Source organism: Amblyomma maculatum, chromosome 4 (genome assembly GCF_055883805.1).
Source record: "Amblyomma maculatum isolate TAMU_Amacu chromosome 4, ASM5588380v1, whole genome shotgun sequence".
In the NCBI taxonomy this organism is placed as follows: Eukaryota; Metazoa; Arthropoda; class Arachnida; order Ixodida; family Ixodidae; genus Amblyomma; species Amblyomma maculatum.
Window position 1 is genome coordinate 89085268 of NC_139347.1, and position 23350 is coordinate 89108617.

At 46.0% G+C, this 23350-nt stretch overlaps 1 protein-coding gene across 2 annotated transcripts in view; it reads right to left on the reverse strand.

Annotated features, from left to right (window-relative positions):
- GABA-B-R3 (gamma-aminobutyric acid type B receptor subunit 3) overlaps window positions 1-22530 on the reverse strand; it is a 232677-nt gene extending 210147 nt beyond the window's left edge. For both annotated transcript variants that reach the window (XM_084602143.1, XM_084602142.1), the window contains exon 1: window positions 18665-22530. In XM_084602143.1, coding sequence (XP_084458269.1) covers window positions 18665-19162 — 498 coding nt within the window. In that variant the 5' untranslated portion in view covers window positions 19163-22530. The remainder of the gene's footprint in view (window positions 1-18664) is intronic.
- Window positions 22531-23350: the final 820 nt, after the last annotated feature.

The window sequence follows — 23350 nt, forward strand, 5'->3', positions numbered from 1 at the left end:
TTCGACGCTCTAATTTCGGAGATTTGGCTCGGCAGGGGACATGCACTAAGGTTGTCCACACGAATAACGCTCGTTAAAATACAACGTGGAGAGATTTTGCCGCGGTGGCGCAGTGGTTAGGGCAACTGAATACTGAGCCAGGTGACCTGGGTTGGACCCCGGCTTCAGCGGCGATGTCCGTGGACGTTAAAGAACTGAAGGGTATTCGAAATTACCCGAAGCCCTCAGCTACAGCATTCCACAGCCTGAGTCGCCTTGGGATATTAAATCCTACAAAAAAAAGTCTTAAACGGACATGGATACAAGCAAACATAAATACCGTATACAGGGAAAGAAGCCATGCATATTGAAATGCATTTTTCAGACTAGCGGGCATGGGAGTCAAGAGAATACAGCTGGAAAGTTTCGCAGTAAGCTGACGGTATGTCACGTTGTCACAAAGTCACCATCTTGTGCAATATTTACGTGACACGTTTCTGTCCTTTCTTGTCTCGTGAAACCGATTTGAAAGTGGGTAGGCGGTAACAGCAGAAGCACACTTAAGAGGATAAACAATCATGTCGTGTCCTAATACAATTTAAAAGTTTGTTTTATATATCTAAGTGAAGAATATATAGCATCGATTTCTATTTTTCAATATTCACCATGTTCCTTTGAAAAAATTTTGCAGTTCATCTTTGCATTTATTTTTTGTTCATTCACACTTTTACTGTGCTTCCTTCGCGTATTTGGCTGGACTGTGTACTGAAACTTAGTGGCATTTCGCTTTAAGGGAATACTGTTTCCCTGGCTTGTCTTTGAAACGAATGTGAGACATGTGTCCAGTTGCGGGAACCTGACTTTATACTTTCACTGTAGGTATTGCTCTATGTTCCGCCCCGCAGCAAGAAAGGAGTGTAGCGGGATAGATGCATGAAGAAAAACAGTCGGAATGACTTCCTAGAGGAAATTGCATAGTGCACTCTGCTGTTCTGGGCCCTAAAAGATTCAACATGTTATCAGGTGCTGGTAATAGCCCGAAAACTGCGGTATTTAACAAGAGTGAATAGTGAAGACGGAAATTACACGCCGGCTTTCGTGATTCCTCTATCGGCTGCTTACAAATCCCCCGACAGGGACGAATTGTGATAAAACATGTACTTGTGAACGCGAGAGAAAAGGATAAAGAGAAGAAGGGATGGCTGGGAGGGTTAGCCGGAACGGTAAGTGGGTTTGCTACCCTGCACACTGGATAATAGATTGGGGAAAGGAGGAGGACGTAAAAAGGTGATGGAGAAAAGGGAGCTAAGATCCAAACGAAGTTAGTAAACCCTTAAAGTGCAGGCCCGAAACATTTCGGAAACGGAAGTGCCTGGCAGGCTTGCACCCCCGGCTATCTTCCGTGGTCCGGGAATCATCAGCTCCATAAGTAGGCGTGGGTCATGGTACCTCATTGTACGGCGTAGAGCTTTTGTCTATCCGGGCATGTACAGATAACGAGTTCTGATTTCGTCGCATCTGCAGCTACCGTACGCAGGGTTACCAGCAACACCAATAACAAATTAGTACTGGTTCCTTACGGTGAGGTTATGTCATTGCCGATGCAGCAAAGTAGGTACGGTAGAGGTCGGAGCTTGATGTCAGGGTCCCGGTATTACTGATGGGAGTTAAAAATGTGGCCTCAACTTCATGAGGTAAGCGTGGTCGCCCTCGCAATTGCGTTCGAAGCATGCCTGCTGCTTTGAACGCAGGGCAGCTTCGACACTAAAGCTCAGCGAAAAAGACAGCGTAAGAGCTTTCTGTGTTGTGCACAGACATCACGTTACTCTGAATCAGGGTTGATCTGGAGTTTGGACTGAAACTGCAATCTTCAGCCATCGCAGGTCTTGGACAGAGGGACTCTGACGCCCTTGCTCGGTAAACAAAGGTGCTACGCGATAAAGTGCCTGCAAGGCTCTGTTCTGCCTGGATCACTCGCCGTCGAACGTCGAGACTGCGTCTCAAGAGACAAAAAGAGCTCGACGCAGTGGTACAACGACGTATACTCGGGTCACCACCAGAAGCGCTCTGTGCATGTTGTGGGATACGCCGGCCTGCGGTGTGGTCTCGTACCATGTGACCTCGAAAAAAGCCGCACTTTAAAAGACGACTACAGATGCGTAGAGTCGGTAACAGTCGACCCCTTTCCCAGTCTTGATGTCTGCCCTCTGGCATCCGCACTGCTATCGTCACGCATTTTTCAGGCGCCATCCGCACTCCGCTGCGAGAGTTCTGAATCCCAGATTTGAGGCACATGAAATTCAGGACATACTCGAAAAATTCTGTTACAATGAATGTTGAACGGATTCGTAGAACCGTACACCTTACTCAAGCCTTGGTGGCAGAGCAAGTCGCAAAGCAACACATCCCCGTCCCGTTAGACAGATGCCCTCCGCTTTGGCGCCAAGACAAGACTCTTCGTAGGAAAGGAAACCTTCGGAATGGCACACCAGCACTTCTCCCATCGAGTAGCGCCGACCTCTATGGCGGCCTCATAAATGTGCCACTCAGTGCCACGCGGTGAAGGGGCGCTTGCTATGTTCGTTTAATTTGTATATCTTAATAAACGCGGCGGTTCTGTGGAAGGCAGGAAGTGCACAAAGTGCACACAAACTACCTCACTGCGCACTAGTTCTTGTATCAAGCAGGACACACTACCACTTCCTTCATCTATCATAGTGCTATCTCCTTCTCTGCGGAGTTCTAGTGGCTACTGCCTACAGCTTTAAGCAGTACGCTCAACCTGCGCACGTTAGCCGTGAGTGGAGCCGTGGCTGCTGTTGTACCGCCATTGAAATGCAACGTTATTCTATCTGCTCGTTTTCTTTTTAAACCATAGGTGACCCAATTTCTCTGGCCGATGCGCGCGCGCAAATTCGCTCTTGGAGCGTGGTCAGAGGCTGAGCTCCGTTCAGGGATCGGCGCTCCGCGTGGGTCCGTTCCAATCATCGCGGCGCACGCGAGCGCGCACAGGCAGTGTTCGGACGGTCACGCCACACCGCCGCCCATCCTGTGGTGCCCGCGGGACGCTTTCCTTTCCCTCGTCGGAGAGTGCACACCGTAACTGGCCGGCAAGGCGACTCGAATGTTATATTTAAACAGAGCTAGCGTGCGTTCGCTCGCCGTGGAAAGTTGGTGGAGAAGGAAGTAATGATGGACGTTCGCTTCTCGGCCTGTGCTTTGGAAAGCAGAAGGGCACTCCACTGCCGCCACAAGCTTTGGGACCATACTCGTGAGAGTATTACCAGATACTTGTGCGTGAGGTAGTAAGATGAATGAATGAATGAATGAATGAATGAATGAATGAATGAACGAACGAACGAACGAACGAACGAACGAACGAATGAACGAACGAACGAACGAACAAAGGCAGAAAAACAAGTTATTTCTTATTAATAAAAAAAAGTTTTGCCGACGCAGGTAACAAAATCGCATGCCGTATAAGAATGCGTATCGGAGCGAAATTATATCTATCCAGCTTTCGTGGGTATTGTGAAAACACGCAGTGCAAAAGAGACGAAGACACAAGCGCATGCAGGTACAAAAAAAGACAAGACAAGTTCTGGATTGCTGACTGATGTTCATTTGAAGAATGCTTTGCGCTCAATACGTGCATTGCTCGTGATGTGAACTGTAGTCGCAGATATAAAGAAAAACAATTTAAGTGTCTTGCAAATATAGCGATGGCGTACTATCGTAATTGTCACCAGACTTTCTGATATGAAAACCGGCTATTATTTCGCGTTCAGACTTGTCACTTGCATGACCAAGGAACTGCAGCATGATTTCCGAAACATGGGCTTGTTTCCAACACTGTACATACAAGGTCAGTTGTTGGGAGAGTTGGTGACGATGTTCCATACCTACAGAGCGATAAACAGAACGAGAGGTGAAACATACAACGAGAAACACAGCGCGTTGTGTTTGTCGTTGTATATTTAATCTCTTGTCCTGTTTATTGCGCTGTAGATATGGAACAGTGTACATACAGCAAGAACAAGATGCCTACTTTTTCCAAGATTTACTAGGTTAAAGTATTAAAGAGTTCTTTCATTTAAACAACGGCCAGCTTGGCCAATGTACAATTTTTCTGTACGTTAGAGGAATGCTGTAGACGAATTTAGTGACGCATCTAGTCAACTTGGCGACATGCTTTATTTTGCACGGCGGCTTCCTCTTTAAAGGAAATTTTACTCAACAGTTTTCATAGTTGAATGACCGCTACGGCAGATAAATACGTTTCCTGTTTGAAAGATAAGTCGACGCTGACACTCTGATGTCTTGCTGATTGCATCGCATTACTTCATTGCCTTAAAAACTCTAACTTGGGAGTCTTACATAGAAGTTGGGTACATGTACAAACGATCGTGTGTACAAAGATATTATGTATTTACTTATTTACAATACTGTAAACACTTTCACGTCATTGCGTAGGCATTTATTAAATGTGGCAGTTAAACAGATAGAAAATGCGATAGGCCGGTCGTAGCAGAATGACGTACGGAAGACCATTCTGGTCTATAACTGAGCTAATAAGGAATAGTGCGGCAAACTTTATACTAAGAGCTCGAGGACGTGCAACATGTAACGTATGACCAATGCGGCCTGAAATGAGTACCGCAGGGCTGACGCAGGGCCGAATACGAAGTGAGCTGCGAAAAAAACTAAAAAAAAAAAAGCAAGCATGCACTCGCGATTCGACAACGATATGTAAGATTAGTTAGACCGGACTTTGATCTTAAAGATGATGTGGTGGCACTGTATGAATGGCTCGAATGAATGAATCTAGCGACTCGTATACATAAGGATTCAAGGCAAATTGCAGATAAATTTGGTAAGGACTACAGATAGGGGATGCATATTCTAATTTTGCTCGCACCAGGGACTTGTATGTAAGAAGTTTTACTTTTGGTGGCACATGGCGCATGTGCCGTTTTAGGAAATTAAGGGTTCTGTTAGTTGATGATAGGATGTTTGTGATATGCGCATTTCAAATTAGATCATGGCATACGGCTACGACCAGGCATTTATAAGAACTGGTTAAGTCTACTGCGACGTCCGAGATTAAGTAATTAAAGAGAAGGGTAACCCTTCGTTTTTGGTGAGTCAAATGACACGTGTTTGCATTTATCGGGCTTAATTGATTTCCGTGAGCCGCTGGCTGTACCAGTCTAAAACGCAGGTTAGATCGTTTTGAAGAGTCAGCTGATTAGGTGCGTTGCTGAAGGATGCTATAGGTAAAATTAAAGTGGATACTGGTATTAAATTCGTATAGTATAAGCGCAAATAAATCATCTACAATAGTTAAAATACTCAGCATTCCTAGTTAGCGTCTGTTTAATGGGTACTACCTGCGAGAGTGACAAGGCAGGAGCAATCTTCAGGCACAGGCTGGATATTGCATTGTACTTAATTGTATCATCATCAGTCATATACAAAATGAACAAATGAACAAACCAAATTAGGGCTTTCGGTTTAAAACTTCAAGCGTTTGTTTATCACCTTATTGTGTTGTGCACTTAATTTGTCTTACTTTATAAATGTATTCTTTAAACCAGATTTGACTGCGTATATTGAAGCTATGCGTAAGAGTTTTTCAATAAATAAATAAACGTTAAATGAAAATAAACTGAGCTAAATACCTAATTACCCTATCCTTATCTACTACACTAGTGCAGCGTGTCTGAAGTCTTAAGCTAACCTTCCTGCTCTCGTTCTTCGGCGCGATATTTCAAGATTTTGCATCATTCACACCTACCCAGCGCCGCCGTTCTCACATCCTGCCAGACTTCGCAACGTGTCAGCCACCGCAAAAGTGTTTATTCATACCGTGTCTATGCTACTCCACAGTGCTTCTCGTTTTTCAGCCAGGCTGTGATAGATTGGAAATGTGTCACCACTGCAGCTTCCTTCCACTCCAACCCACAACATGCCCAGAATGTGAAAAAAAAAAAAAAAGCTCTGGTTTAACTAAGCTTGAACCGAGTGAGATATGTGATAACACTATTTGGCATGATAATTATAAGCTTGCTTGGCGGTTTTAGTATTGAGATGCTGGCACAGATTTCGTCAGTGTGAAACATCTTTTACAAGTGTTACGCTTTAGATTCACGAAGATGGTCTTACGGCCCGTTTAGTCGTTTGAAATCCCATACCTTCTCCTAGACTGCCTGCGCTGGAGTACCGACCGTATCGCCCATAACTAGGTTAGGTTTAGCATAGCCGTCAAAGTTGCTATGGCAACTAGCGAAGCACCAGCAATTGTTTCTCTCATATCTGACGGTCGCATGTGTGTCTTGTCACTAAACATTTCTGCTGATGTATAGCCTTCTATACCCCTCGATTCAAGTATTTGATGTGTACTCTAATATAAAAAAAATAGCCAACAAAACAAATCAAATTTTCAACGAACTTTTACGTCGTTACTAGCCGTAAATTCTTATCTAGCGCCAGAAAAAGAAGTTTAGGTTAATAAGATGGAAAGCTGGGAGAGGTTGAGGTCGGAAGTTCGGATTACATCGAATTCCTGTGCCGGTGTGCCGCATGAACTACGACAAAATCTGAGACGACGCCTGAAACGTCGTTTTGCAACAAGCGGCTGCGCCAAGCGCGAGACACGCGCATTCTTTTGAAACAAGGAAGAGCGAAATTAAAAGAGAGAAAGAAAACAGGATGCCCCGCCTGGCTACCGAAGGTCCCTTGAACGGGTTTCTGACCTGCGAACCTCAAGGATGACGCGGTCTCAGACGGCAATGCAAAGGTCGGGAAAGAACCGGTGGAAACTACCAGTCCAACTTTTGCATTTACGCTTTACTGCCTCTTTTATATAAGCGCGTAACACACCTCGAAGGCCAACCACTAATCGGACAATCAGCCAAAGTGCAGCCGGCAAACTGAAGAATCAGCAAAGGCTCGGCACGGCAGCGTAGCGGCCGCATCCGGTTATTAGGTAGTTTAGGCATAATAGGAAAACAAAAACGTCATTGCAAGAAGGAAAAAGAACTTCTTGACTCTCAAATCACGTTTTAAGGTTGCGCCCGAAAGACACCGTCGCTACGAAAGCGTTGGATTCAAACAGGGTGGCCCTGTTAGCTATTGCCTCCGTCGTGACAAGAACACGCAGGTTTACACTTGTTTATATACTGCGCAAGAGAAGGACACGTTTACCCGAAATTGATTGGAGCGAATAGGGGTCGCGTAACTGAGCATTATTGCACGCGCACTGTTTCATAACTTTTTTTTTCTTTCTTTCTTTTTTTTTTTTTTTTTGCTGTCGTCCACTCGGTGAAAAGTCGCTGTCGACAATGCAAGGACATTCAGAGGAATTTACCCCCGAATAATAAGCTAATAAGCAACACTGAAGGAAGACGAGCATTAAGCATATACTTGCTGGTCCCCCGACTTGTTCGACCTTGAAGTCATAAGTGGAGAGAGTTGCATTTGGACCCTCTTTATTTTCACGCCCTGCGTGCGCTTGTTCGTGCGTGTAGAACCGTGCACTCATAAACTCACTTGCAGAATTCACAGCTCTTTTTAGTCATGTACTGGTCATTCAATATGTAAAAATGGTGTCTTGCAGAAAGCAAGGGAAAGTTCAGACCACATCGGCGCGGTGGCGCAGTGGTTAAGACGCTTGACTGCTTCATCCAAAGGTGCGGGATCGAATCCCGGCCGCGGCGGCCGCTTCGACGAGGTGAAAAGCAAGGCACCCATGTATTTTGCGATGTCAGTTCATGTTTCCGGAGCTCTCCACTTCAGCGCGTCTCAGAGCCCGAGTCACTTTGGGACGTCAAATCTCATAAACCGAACTAAACCAGACCGAAAAGTTTAGACCAGCAACAATGGCAGCTGGGCTGGTCGGTATGACGAGGTGCTTCGAGCAGAGAGGTCAAGTAAACAAATAAAACAAGTTCCTTCTGCGCTGCATGTTGATCTGCGTAAGCATTTTTTTCCTTTCGTTTTATGGAAAGAGGGAGGGCGAAAAGCCAGACAACTCATTGCCTCTCAGTACGGAAAATGGCAAAAAAAAAAAAAAAGAAGTACGATGTCAAAAAGAGAAGAAAGCGCGCGAATCTGGTTCGTTGCGTGCTGACGACAGTTGGGCGCCCATAGAGGGAGAATACGATATGGACGTACCGTTCAGCTTTCCGCCCGTCTTCAAATCCTATCGATATGTCCGCATCGCCCTCTTCGCGATGCAACGATCGTTGTCTACTTCGAGCAGAGGCCATAATTGAGTCCGCTGACGTCGTCTGCTCTTGAGTTTCCCTTAGGCCTTCTCTAGAGCTTTCTTATGGAATGTAGTCGATATCACCATTACGTGGCCTTGCTCACGCGACAAGGAGAAATAGCTAGCTGAAGTCAACACATAATTGGACAGCAGTTCTCTGAACAGATATTGTCGTTCCAGAATGTCGCTTTCTCTCTAGCAGACATCTGGGTTTGCGCTCAGTTACGCTCAGTAGTAAGTTCCAGACTAGTCTTCTTCTGCTGATCTGTTCAGCACAAGTTCAACAACTAGTTGCGATGAGAATACTTATCATTGCTTTTCGACAAGGTTGTACAGGGTTAGAGGTAGGAACCTACATAGTGCAATTCCACCCTTGGGGCATTATTGACTGAAGATATATAGCAAGGACATGCACCTTACGTAGTCCTTGTTATCGCACCAATATATAAAAGCTATAAATTTTCTTTACCTGATCTAGCTATGAAACGTGAGCAAGTGACTAAAATAAAAGATCAAAACTACGGAATCCTTCTATCAAGCGTGGAAATGACAAAGAAGGCAAGGTGATCGATCAGCTAGAACTTCTTTCTAGTTAGAAGCAGTATACATATTTGTTAGAAATAAAGCTCTGAGCCGAGCTGGTTTCAGAACAGGTTTGGTTTGGTTTGGTTTGTTTTATGAGGTTTAACGTCCCAAAGAGACTCAGGCTATGAGAGACGCCGTAGCGGAGGACTCTGGAAATTTCGACCACCTGGGGTTCTTTAACGTGCGCTGACATCGCACAGCACAATTTTTACTTGCGGGTTGTCAGGAGCAGCTGCATGCGTTTTGGCCCAGCACTTCCTTCTGTAGTGAAACCGTGTTTGTGTTGGGTCCTATCTTCAATGTTAGCTCAAACCGACCAACTTGATATTCAGACAGCCGCGGTTCAGAGATACAGTTCAGTTCTTAAAGCGACGAAGTGAACACCTTAACCCTACAGTACAGCAAGTTCGAAGGAAACTGAGCGGTGATAGCCAAGGTGCATATAGGGTACCGGCGCGCACAACTTTTGCAGCTGAGGAGTGCGTATGTAAAAGGCGAGACAGTGGACGGCAATGCCAGGAAAAGAGAACAGCAGATATATATGCGCTCAAGCGGACGAACACATGCGAACGCTGGTTCTGCACAGAAAGAGAGATATGCATCTATCTCAGTTGGGAAAGTCAGCCTTTAGAACTGCATCCGCCCGCCAACATCGTCGGTTGGCATGCGATATACATTTAGAAACTACGAGAGAGTGCGCGCTTCGCTGGCGTAGCATGCAGCGCTTGTGAAAACAGCGACAGATACACGGAAGTGCATTTAAATTCTTTCTATATGCATTTATGCATACGCAATTGGTTCTTCAGTCATTTATGGTATTTGTGTACATTTGTCTTGTACATCGATGTTTGTTTATGAAAGCGCGTTATGGAGGATGCAGGGATCCCCTCTGCAGTGTATGATTTTGCGATACATTTTCAATAAATAAATAAATAAATAAATAAATAAATAAATAAATAAATAAATAAATAAATAAATAAATAAATAAATAAATAAATAAATAAATAAATAAATAAATAAATCAGTCACTTCATCGGTAGGATGGCCTGTCTTAATTTACATTGAATATATATTGCAAGGTTCATCTATAGGCTCAGTTGTGGATGTGGACGAATTATGCACCGTAGCCCGTTACCTGTGTCCTCGAATTACCCCGCCGGGGTGGCGCAATGACGGCGCTTGACTACTGTTCCCAAGGTTGCGGAATCGAATCCCGGCCTTGGCGGCTGCTTTTCGATGGTGACGTAAAGCAGGGCGCCGGTGTGCAGTGCGATGTCAGTGTACGGTAAAGAACCCAAGGTGGTCGAAATTTCCGGAGTCCTGTGCTACAGCGTGTCTCATAGCCTGAGTCGCTTTGGAACGTTAAACCCCATAAACCAAAGCTTCGTCTTCGCGCAGTTCTCAGGTATCGGTCGTACCCAACGTTTAATTCGCAGGAAGCCAATTTTAGCAGGAAGCCAATTCTCAAAAAAAAAAAAAAAAAAAAAGAAATCTTTCAGGCTGTTCGCAGTACACCAGCTCGAAGAAATGAAATCAGTAACCGCACACAATTACAATGTCATCGGCCTAATTCACGCTTCCACTGACAAGCATGCTGACGCGGTCATTTCCACGTGCGGCAGACAAGTGGTCGACGGCGAGTCTAAGATACCATATATAGGAAGGCCCCTCATACTGGTGTGTGTAGCGCAGGCCAGACATGAACGTAAAGAGAGAGTAGTAAAACTTTGCGGGCCACTTACGCTATTATCTCGAACGCATACGGCCTCAAAGAGGTCATTAGTATAATCTATGTTAGTTTATCGTGAAGAAATGCAAAAAATATCGGAAGCAACTGACTGCCCGCGATATATGTGCGACACGGGCCGTGCAGAACCAAATAAAAACGATTCTGATCAGAGCGCATGAAATTAACGTCGCTTATTCCGCAGTAGCCAGCAATACCTTTGTTCGGCAAGGCCCATATCCTGACGGCTTTGTATGATGCCTTGGGGAGCAGCAAGGGGACGATGGTAAAAAAATAAAAATGGACATAATCGGACGGAGGGCTTCGGGTCTCCCACTAGCAGCCATATCTATACTAAAAGGTAATCACGTCGTGGGAATAATACCACATTGCAAATATTAAGCAATCAGCATTAATGCAAAGGTTTAGACTGCACCGTGGACGCCTGCAGGGTCTTTGGCGGCTTTTTAGCCTTGTTGGACGGCTTTGCAGACGAGAGCAGAGGCGTCCTTGCCCGTGCGACGGACGCCCTAACTTCCGCCTAGTGGCGGAGGTCGGCGTCGACGTTATCTCCTTGACATCGCTGATCTAAGAAGCCTGCGGTGTTCTGTCCTCCCGACGCCTGCAGGCAAGAGTGGCTTCCTGTTCTGTCTACGTCGGAAAAAGACATGGTCTCCCTCTTCCCAGTGAGCGTACACTTTGTGTTCGCCCTAGAGGGCTGCGTTGGTTATAGTTCGGGCTCATATGCGAAAAGTGCATTGCGCCTATTCAAATTCATATTAGGACTGTACCAACTGGTCGGAATATCCCCCTTCTGATCACAGATCAGTTATTCCAGAAAGTGATAATGTATTAGCCTAATCTGACTTCTTTAACATTTCCCTGCGCCTGACAGACGTTCGAACTCCCTAAGTCACCACTGTAACAACGAGCTCTACCTGCGATAAAATGTTTATCTATACATGAAGATAGACAACGAAATGAGGCAGATTTGGAGATTTTCTACTTCTTAGATCCTAAGTGTGCGTTTTTGTTTAAAATGGTCTAATAAGAGCGGGCCGATATTATGCAACTACCGTCTGCAGAAAGAAATGCCTATAATCAGGTACGGTTGTATACGTAGAAGCACGCTTGCCTAGTGAAAAGAATACTCATTGAAGGATCCTCTGATTAGTTTGATGAATAAAATAATGGTGTGGTTGAGGTATTTAGTTAAGTTACCTTCATACAGGTTGAGAAAAATAGCCCGCAATAGGTAGCAACGTTATAACGAACCGGTCGTTTTTCGATGAAGGCAACAAGCCAGGCGACAGCGCACTGTGCGATGTCAGTGCACGTCACAGAACCCCAGGAAGTCAACATATTCGAAGGTCTCCCCTGCAGCGTCCCCCAGGGGCTAATTCTCTTGGGACGTTCAAGCCCATAAATTGAAAAACCAAACTAAAGCCCGCTAGTTCCCCGAACAACCCTGTAACATTTTATATCACTAGATATGATTCTATGACGTGAAACATTGGCAGGTTCAGATTCTGGTAGACAGGCGTGGCGTTGATTTTGGCTCTATTTTGATCTCTTATGAAGGGTTGTGTAGATACATATCTGCACACCATTAGACGCACCTGTCACCTTCCAGCGCACCTGCCAACTCGGTCAGGTTACGTGGCCTCTTGACGTCGTACTACCTACGACCAGTTAGCGAATTTTATGGCAGAAGACGCAGCCTGATGCCGCCTTGTATTTTCTCCTCAAAAATGCGCATGCCTGCCGTATGAACGGAGTCAGTCGGAATTACGGAAGCTTCGTCTAAAGGCACAATGTGGCCAAGGTCGTTTGCAAATCGCACGATAGCTGCTGTCTGTAAGGGTTTTAGTTGCCTGTTGCAATTTGCATTTGAGACTGCCTAGGTGCCATGTGTGCCAGAGGTACTTTGAAAGCCATCGGTCCAACACTCATAATCTGGTTCCACATACGTATTAAAAAAAGTTGCAGTTATAACTGGAATTTCCACTTCTTCAATCTTCATCTGGTTTCATATACGTGAAAAAAGTTCCAGTTAAATGTGGAACTTCCACTTATATAAGCGGAAGTTCCACTTATATCCGGTACTTTTTTAACACGTATGTGGAACCGGATTAAGAGTGAAGGATAGAACTTTTTTCGGGAGTTTCGGTGAATGATTTATTGTGTAAAAAAACAACAAATGACTGCTATTTTGAGGACTGAAGTCTGCGCATACTTCGTTTAAAGAACCAAACAATGTTCAGAATCCTTTCCTTCCGAGTTATCGCGAGAAACGGCCAACTACGACGCGCTTTCTCAAGTTTAGCATTTCCAACAGCCAATGTGACAAAATTAAGGGCAAATCCAGACCAGATTTTGTCACAGGGCAGTAAATGAGATCAAGGGACACGCTCTCACACATCTCGACATATCCCGCTATATAGCTGACATGTTCGCTTAGCCTGCAAATGCATGAAGCTCATAGATACTCATGGAAGTGCTTGCAGCACTCTATAGCGAGCACAACAACCAGCTCGAATATTTTCCGGCTCTGTTTCCACCCTTCCGCCGCGCGGCGGAGAAGAATAACAGGCATTTATTTGTATGTGTTACTTCTTTAGGTACGGCAACCTGCTGGATGTAAAAGATGGACTTGAATTCTGTCAAATGCGCTAATTAAATAAGGCGATAATGAGGTCACATCGTGTTTCTAGTCCAAATCGCCAAATACGCACCAGATACTTTTGTTTCCGATATTATCAGTTTAGCTAACATGTGTGGAGGCCACCGGCGTTCAAGTTTCGTACAGTGATTATCCCAACGCTAGGTCATGGTTTGCGTTTTCTCCAGTTATTTTGGGCGAACCACAGAGGCCGGAGAGGCAACTATATACAACTTACGGAGGAACATTTGGAATAGGAGAACCTTCGGCTGTTCGCTGATGCAGACTGGTCTCATTGGCCCTTTTCAGTGGGATTGCAATGAAAACTCTTGCAAAAGCAAGATAACAAAGAAATGTTTAATGCTTCTTTCAGTTGAAAACAAAAGATGTAAAGCAGAGAGTGACTGTATGCCGGCCTGATAGCGGAAGGAGGCAAATTAAATCAGTAAAATAGATCTCTCTGACAATTTCGGCCAACCATAATGATACAGATTTGATGAAAAGACCAAGCTCTTTTTGCTCATCTTATACAACTTAAATTACATACCGTGTGTGGTTTCCACCGTTGTCGGCGAGCACTCGCTTTTACTTGTTTGTATAAATCCCTTTCTGACACAACTGTTTTTTTATTTAGTTTAGAAGCTTCTCTCATTCGGAGCAGTCCTACTGCATCTCCGCTGGTTTTTCATTCATCCGCCGAGTAATCCGCCGTTGAAATCAATATCCCTTATACAGGAGTTGCACTAGAATACATTACAGTGCTATATTTTTGTACGTCATTTCAAGCATTTACTTTGAAACTTGTCAAACAGTCCCAGCTGCCAGGGCCTCTTCGTAGCGTGCGCTGTGGGCTTAACGTCCCTTGCCTCTCTTGGCTGGCTGCCTCCTGCCCCCCCCCCCCCCCCCTTTCCCCCTCCGCTCACATGAATACAATCGCATAATTAAGCCGACAAGGATTTCTGAGCAATTTCGGTGTTAACTGCGTCTAATCTGTTGTCATAATATAAGCAGTTTCGAAGGAACACTTTAGTACAGTTTTTAATGAAAATATGGCCTATCATACTTGCTGTAAATTCGCTTTCACGTAAGTACTTTGAACACATGTCATTAGTAAGTTACTCGCCCATAAATCTGCAAAAGAGATTAATTTTTAAAATATATATTTAAGATCTGTCTTAAAGTCGCTGAATGTGGTGTGAAGTATAATTAATTTAATTTAATCAAGAATACAGCTTTAATTGCAACCATGCAAAGAACTAGAAATACACCGAACAAAATGGCTATCAAGAAAATCTTGATAGCCGTGCTTAGCCAAGTTCTAAGTAGGATTAAATGAAGCGTTGCAAGCATATAGTGTCAACACTTTGCGAGTAAGCAGCATTAGATTGTATTCTCACCAGCAGTAAAACATTTCATAGGCTGTTAGTTTCTCTACAAAGCCTTTTACTTATAGACGTTAGCAGGTCACATCACTTATCACCCCGATTGTGAGGTGTTTATGTACTACCTGCGTCAAATGAAACGCGGAAAACAAGAATGAAATGCGAGTAGCAAAACACTCAGTTGAGAGAGAGAGAGAGAGAGAGAAAAAAAAAGGGAATGTTAAGCTCCGTCTTCAAGGTATATGACACGACGGGATTGATGGCTCCCGTTCGCCTCACTAATAGCTTAATTTGTGCCTCTGTTATCCCATACACACTCATTAGCATAGAGTAGTTAATTTCCACATTATATGAAAAAACACTCGACACAGCTATAAAGACCCGCTTTGACCAATGCGTATACGAAAGCGTTTGCGTAGCTTAGAGAGGCAGCGTCCGATCGGCGTCCAAGAGTCCGGGTGGGTTCGTTTCCCATCTCGCTCTCCAATCTCAAAAAAAAAAAGTCGGAAACTCAACTCGGCCACATCACGTGGTCTCGTGACTTGACTCAACCTCCCGACCAAAATCAGTGTCAGGACATGTCGCCTGCCACCCATTGCCCCAGACCTGCCCTTTTCTTTCTCTCTCTCTCTCTCTCTCTCACACACACACACACACACACACACACACACACACACACACACACAACGCAGAAGACGCGGACGCCAGGTTTGTAGAGACTGGGCTCCTAACACAATTGCTTGAGCAACGGATGATAAAGCAGTGGATATCTTCTTGAAGACATGTTTACAGCGCTCTCTGAAAGCGTTTACGACACCTCTGTGCAGTAACTATTCAATAACTAGTACTTATGACGCCGGCAGTAAATAAACGCTGTAAGCAGTCTACTTGCATATCGACACGTGCGTACGTTCGATTATAACCCGCGTGTACACATTACACATTACTTTTGGTTCTAGAACACTCCAACATCGGAGTAGTGAATTGGGTAGCTTCTGGGGCGTCAAATACTACATCAATCCAGCGATTAACGCTACTCTAAATTAAACTCATCGCACCATGCGTTACTAAGTTTTGTTACTAACTTGGCATACCATCAGACAATGCGCGAAATATTGAACCTTTTTCTACGCAGGTCCAACTGTGACGGCCTGCATGGATTTCCGTTGGCGTGAGCCGAAGGGATTTGCACAGTACTGCCCTTCCTGCCGATCATAGCCCAATAGCATGCGTTGATTGGTCATTCCAATACGCGAAGTATTTATTGGTCGCCTATAAACGAACACAATAAACGACGGCTGTAGGTGTTATGCGAGACCGTCCGTGCCATTCTCTCATATTCTTAGTAGGAGCAAATATTCGGCAAGCAACAAACGTTCGTGCTCAAAATCTTGCCGCGACACTTACGCGACACTCACGCACGCATTCTGTACGTGGTTCTAGACATTCCTCTAGACATTACACTAACACATTCGCACATATTTTGCAGTACGATCATTACTATAGAAACAAATGTCCTCGGAGTCGTGCTTACATTTTGCTAAGCGATGGAATGTCCCGTCCTCATGTCAACTGACGGCCTCGCGGTCGTCGCCACGAGGACAGCCCCCGCGAGAAAGCGAAGGAAGTTTGAGCCTTGCCAGTCCATCGGACGATGTTTATGCATGACTCCTACATTCCTACATTTCGTATGCAAATTCATTCGTGCTATTTGCGTTCCAAGGATCCCGTATCTGTTGGGGCTACCGTATTATTGGTACGAGTGGCGGTGCATTTACTATATTATCACCGGTCGTGCTCTGCAATAGACCGCCCTCCCCCTCCCCCCCCCCCCCTTCTTTTTTATAACCCTGCAATTTCCTTGTGCCTTATAAAGATTTGAAAAAAAAAAAAAAAAAAAAAAAAACACCCGGCACCAGTACTTCCAAGCCCTGATGATGGAAATTAGCTGGTCTAGAAGTGCTTGCGGTAACCTATAATCGGGCGCAGCGCAGACGTTTTGTGGGGTGCTATTGAGATTGCGCAATGGCGCGATGAAGGTCACGACCACGTTTACGATGCACTTGACTTGATCGCGTGGAGCGACTTGACGGCATGCGTTAGCTACAATGTAGGCAACGAGCTACAAAGTAAGCCACATAAACATTACGCTACTTCCCGCGCGAGCGATTGGACGACTTTTGACGACAGGTAATACAAACACAATGCTTCTTCCGGTAAGCGTCTGCCTCTAAGTTAGCCCTTTATAAAGTCTTTAATAGTACAAATAGGAAAAAAAAAATGTATTTCTACTTGTAATCCAACGTAAAGAGCGAAGCGAGAGTCAAAATCAATTGACAACTTTCCTATGCCCAGAAATGTTGGACGAATTCAGGGGAACAGTTTGCAAGAGATACTTTTTGAGATTCTCCGTAATATGCTATTGCGCATATCCGCAGCTTCTCTCTCGGCAGGCTTCAAGTTCCTTTTTGTTAATTATTTTCGGGTTGGTTTTGCTATGTCTTGACTTCCTGTTGTTAGTGCAGGAGACGCTTCAGAAGAAAACAAATCGCATCACAAACTTGGACTTTTTTGTCAATGTGCTCGAAGAAGTATATCTGACAGGTGTCTGACAATGCCTCACAATACTAAAATTGACTGCGGCGTCCCACACAGCTTATGTCGCCTTGAGACGTTTAACCCCGTATACCGCACAATACAGGCGAACACGACGATAGTATATATATATATATATATATATATATATATATATATATGAAGGAAAGAAGCCAACAGTCGGCGAGGCCAAGAAAGCATTAGGGATTGTACTTTGTTTTTTTTTTTTAATTTTTACCTCGATAATCACATAAATTAGTAACGTAATCTCTTTAGGGGAAAGATAATTAAACACAAAGTAGAAGGAAAGACAACATGCCGATGGTGGGAACCGAACCCACGACCTCCGAATTTCGCGTCCGGTGCTTTGCCAACTGAGCTACATCGGCCGCTGTCCCACTTGCTACTTTCTTGGGTATTAATGTTGTCTGTGAACCTTGAGTGTATATATATATATATATATATATATATATATATATATATATATATATATATATATATATATATATATATATATATCAGTTTGTGGGAGTAAGTGTTTACTAAGACTGCGCCAGCCACAGACAAGAAAAGTGCCGCTGACGATTGCTCCTAATTACGAAGGAAGCACCGAATTAAGTACGAACTGTCTAAATTTTTCTTTCATTTTTTTTTTTTTTTTGTCGTGGGGGACGCATGATCCCCTGACCATTTCAGACTTTGCGTTTATAATTCGAGTTTACATTTTCAAGCTGTCCCTTAATGATAGGAACGTAATATCTCTACGCGAACAGCGAAAACTGGTCAGAGGGTGATTGTGAACTCTTTCCTGGAGAGCGGCGGTGACGACGCCCTCTAATTCATAGAACGCACCCTCTTCCTATTGTACCATTGCGTTTGTTATGAAAGCAGGCATGAACAAAACCGTCGGGAGGAACGAGAGTGCAGCTATAGTTGCCAAAATGCCGCTATTAAGTACCGGTCTGCACACATGTCGTCGTAATCGTTGCGTACTCCACCCATATCAACACAATGACATAAGTTCTACTCGAGAACAAGAAAACAAAAACACTAAATAGGCCTTTTACATTTTAAGTGAAGATTCATTCTATGCCATGCGCCGCTCTCTACGACTTTACATCTGTTGTGCAACTGCGTGGGTAAAACGGACGTGAAGTCGCATGTTCTAGGTGACGTACACGGCGCGGTAACATCTGTTGCAAGGAAAAGCCGATAGTTTCGACGTTTCCTTCTCAGGCTTGAAGTATTTGCATAAGCAACAGCGCGTTTTTGTTTTCTTAATGCTTCGCTGTTGTACTGCGACGTAGAAATGTGCATTAGAAATAACCCGAAAGGGCGCGCACAGCAAGCAGAAGCTGATTTTATAGAATCGGGACGCGAACCAAACGCAACTCGGACGTCAGCTGCTTAGGACTGAACTACCCTAGAGAAGTTTCAAGCAGGCAGCGATCGTATATAGCACTCACCCTGGTGTCGTTGTCGTACAGCTCCAGACGGTATCCGGGAACCACATGTCGCTCGTTGACATGTCGGACGGCCAGACGCGCCGCGGCCCTCTCAGCACGGCCGCCTTTGGCTGCCTCGCAGCTGCCCGTGAGTTCGAAGAGGCCGAGTAAGTATAGCGTTTTGCGAACGTCGTACTCCAGCGCTGTAGACGGTGGCGACGGCGCGAACGGTTTCCTGTACTCCAGAAGCTGTGCGGAGTCATTGCGCAAGGGGAGCAGGTCGTATCTCTCCTCCGGTTCGTCCTCCCTGTCCGACCTATCCTCCCCGATGACGCTGACGTTATCAACGTCTCCGAAGCTGAAGACGAGCGCCGTATCGTTGTAAAAGACGTCCCAGCCCGAAGTCTCGTTGTCGCCGACGTCGTAGTTGACCGGCCGGTCTTCCAGCGCCCGCACCAGCAGGAGACAGCACACGAGGAGGGCGCCGTGTAGCAGGAGACTCCTCGACGTCACCACCATGGAGTCTGACCGGGCGGGAGGCCACGTGAGGCGAGCATCCCACCACCGACGGCAGATGTACGCACGTGCGAACACTCGAACAGGGGTTTCCTGTGCCAGGCGCTGCTGCGATGGCCGAGTAGCGTCAGCGTCGTGATACGGGCGTCACGCTCTCGGCATCCGCTCATCGTAGACAACGCCACCGGCAACAGCTTCCCGGAGAGTTCGACGACATGTCTTGCGACACTGCCGCCGTCTCTGGTCGATCATCGTCGGGCGCAGTGTTTGGGCTAAGCGGTCAATTTTCTGTTCCTCCGAAGTCCGGCACACTTGGCAGCTTGCTTGGCTCCTCTTTCGTCTAGTCCGAGTATGATTAGCCGTTGACCGCTTCGCCAAAATAGAGTGCGGTGACGTCTCCGCACAGAGTCAAGAGTCCGTGAGAAAACAAGAGGCTCGACGCGTGTGCCTCCGTTATCCGTAGGGCTAATATTTTGTAAGACAACAAGGCGGCTCTGTCTGTCTAGTTTCCTCTCAGGACAGCTTCTTTTAACAAAGTGCTTTCATCATAAAACATAATGCCAGTAAAACAAAAGAGAACTGTGCATGGTGGGGATTGTCTGCACATGAAATACAGGTCGTGGGCAGCGTAAAAATTGATTTTTGATAGCGCACTAAAAGTTTCTCGTCCTTATATAGTACATATAGTACATATACAGGTTGCAGGATATTTTGGGCGCAACAAAGATGCGCGCTAACAAATTGTGCAGTGCGACACGGTTTCTCCGGCAGATCCTGCGCAGGGATAGCAAATCTTCCCGCTCGAACTTATCCTTTGGATACGACACTGAGTCCAACGCCCGTTTTACGGTTTTAAGCTGCGGTTATGGGTAGAATATCACGGCTACTCTTCGTTCAAAGAAACAAATATCTAGCTCCGCCGCTCTGGCACGTAGGTTAGGACTCGCACCGGGACATAAGTGCAGCCGTCCCGAAGAGGCCAGCGCCACATTAGTACCAGTAGCAGAAAGACATCGTCTAACTTATTTACTGTAAAATATGCGTTATTAAACGGCGATTCGATCCCTGGAAGGATTTCTTTTCCCAGCCTAACGTTTCTATCAGCAGCTGAACGCAGAAATGGGTCCGATATAGCGTGATATTAAAAGCCGCGCGAAGGAAAAGCCCCACAGCTCGCGCGTCATAGCGCAAAGAACCGACTCAAAAGGCGGGACAAAACTCGCGAGGGCCTGTTTACGGACTTCGCCTGAGTACGAAGATAGGTGGTAAACCTCCGAGCTCTCGTGCATATGGTCGCAACAGGAAAACCTTGATAGGTCAGGAAAGGACCCCGGTGCCGCAGCCCGCCCTCGGAACCATCACAACGTCCGTTGGTCACGACACGGCTGCGGGCTGTTCCGGTTGATGGAAACCGAGCGTACGACGCTCGGCGCCCGTGGCGGTCAGTGTGAATTCCAGTCACGGGCGCTTGCGTGTCGGTGCAGCTCCCTCTCCTCCTCTACGCGAAACAGGGGGTGGTCCGCAACCGGTAAAAGCTGTGGTGTTGCGGTGCAGCGCAAGAAGTGCCCTCGTGGTAAACCAGTTGGCGAAGATACGATAACGTGTTGCTTGAGCCTATCGCAAGGAGGGACGCCGGAGATCCTTTCAGTTTTGTTTCAGTATGAGGAGTCTAAGTGAAAGAAACAGTCGTTGTTTTAAAATTTGCCGTCTAGTCAAGTAGTCAACTTAAGCGCCTTGTTCTTCGAGATAAAAGCGAGTTTTAGCGTCCTTATCAATGGTGGGCCAGTGAAATGAACCTACAAGAGAGGCGTGCCTCTGAAAATATTTATCTAGCTCATGTGTTCATTCTATTACGTTTCGCGTAGCAGTCGGCAGAGTTCTCTTGGGTAAAAGAAAACAAAAAAGAAGAAAGAAACTGACAAAGCTTAGGGAAAAACTTGCGTTAGCCTCGACAGCGAGTAGCTACACTGGAAAGGGACTGTGTGTACCGTGAAGACGTTGAAGCTATCGGTATGCACCCTTACGAAGTAAAAAAAAACTTGCTGCATAGAGAAAGCGATGGTCTGTATGAGAACTGCTGAAAAACAGTCGTCGTATACTACCCTGTTCTAGATACAGACGTGGAAAAAACAAACGAACGGCTTCTTGAGGTAGCGAATGCAACTATCCAATTTCTTATCGCAATAACTCTCAAATTCTCTGGAGCTTATGCATGTAACAACTACTTTGAAACATGCATAAATCTTTTGTCTCGCTACTCTCCTATGTGTATTTGAGTGTACATCTGATGGCACAAAATCACCGCAGGCGAATGATGGAACGTTAGAGCTGAAGTTTCAAAAAACCTCAGCTGTGGCTTAGGAATTTAGTGAATAAACCTCAGTGCACTAAGCTCTCAGCTGCCAACCGGCATTCATCGAGACCTCTTATGTCAACCCCTTAAAATCTTCAGATATTTTGGACCTTTTGCGCTGTATAAATTGTTGACTAAGGAAATTAAGAGTACATTTTTGTCCTTCGGCACCTTATTCAGCTCACCTGCACTATTTTAAGTCGCGGCTACTTGGCCCGCACTATCCGTATGAATGACGTCAAGAAGGAAATGACCCGAAAGAAGACACTTGTAATAGCCACTTCACTGAATACGTCCACCGCGCCGAGTTGTACGAAGTTGAATAGGTCCCGCTCACGGCGTTACTCGGTCGTACGATTAACTTACACACTGTTCACGCTAGCTGAGATGCCACCCAATCGCCGGCAGAAGCGTACACAAAAGAAACAAGGCCACGGCGTCTTGAAAAACGTGCTCCCCTGTGTCAAGTCGTGAGCCACACGTTGAAAGCGGCTCGAAGAGTGAAGACTAGCGCCGCACGAAGTCGCGATATGGTGAACCGCTCCACACCGTACACACAAAAAAAAAAGGACCACAGGAAATAGCCAGCGAGCTACGCTCGCGCACTGGCCAACACACACACACACTCACGAACACGGGAAGATGAGTTCACTGGATCGAACGCCACTGCTGATCACTGAAGATGATGAGAAGTCGCCACGAGGGTATAGATGGAGATTCCAACAGTGCACTCAACAACAGCCATGACGCCAAGCGGAAGCGAACAGGCATTGCTTCTCGTGGCCTTCACACAACAGAGGACTCAATTGGTGACGTGAAGTTTTATAGACTGCGATAAATCTATGCTGCAAAGCATGGACACCGTGAAATTGTCTCCGAAGTTGCGCAGTCGACCGCAAGTCGGTGCTGACGGTGCATGTGCTTCGCCGTGGCGCACCTTCCTCGCACCTGGCCGCCGGTTCCTCGCGTGCTGGGACGCGCGAGGATCGTTCGTCGCTCGCGGCCGCTGCCGGTTTGCGTGTGCGCGTGTGGCGTGGCGCGCGAACCAGAAACGCGCGGCGCGCGCCATGGGGAAGGAGGTTGGGAAAGAGGGGGAGGCGCGACGTCTTCCTTGCGAATCCAGCGCCGCGTCGGCAGCTTCGGCCAGCTATGCGCCCCGTCGACGGCGAGGTCCGCGGACGACGCACCTGGACCCCCTTCCCCTCACGATTCCTCTCGAATTGGACGCTCTCCCCCTTCTGATACTTTTTGTAGTTAGAACTGCGCCGCTCAGAGACGCGCCGCGTGTCCGAGCAACAAACTTCTCCCTGAGGGGATTCTTTAAATTGTCTTTTTTTTTCGTGGAGAGTGCATTCACACGTTCTCACAGATGTTTTCCCGTATTTCGAGAGAAAACGTTTCAAAGAGTATCCGTCCTTAACCTGCCTCGTAATAATTGCAGGGAATGCATCTCGGCGTCGTAACTATTCTCTGTGAGTTGAACCTTCTCGGTATATGCAGACCAAATTCGTTAGCCCCAAATTACACTTGAAGTGTTTTGACGGGAAAAAATATCAGCTGATGATAATAGCTTAAATGGGTGTTGTGGGTGTCTTGAAAAATGCTCATCCATAAAGACCATACCATCAATCATCATTAGGACAGCATCTTCGCCATGGCTTGAGAGAACTCCTGTTGGAGCAAGTCGGAGTGCGCGTGTATTTTCTTTTTGGCTTGCTTTTCCTTCTCCCTGGACGCGGCATTTGGAGATCTCGCTCTGTTCGCGCAATCGTCGCTTTTTTGCACCACTCACATTTCGAAGTCAGTAGGTGTCAGTAAGCTCGCAGACATCCATAGTC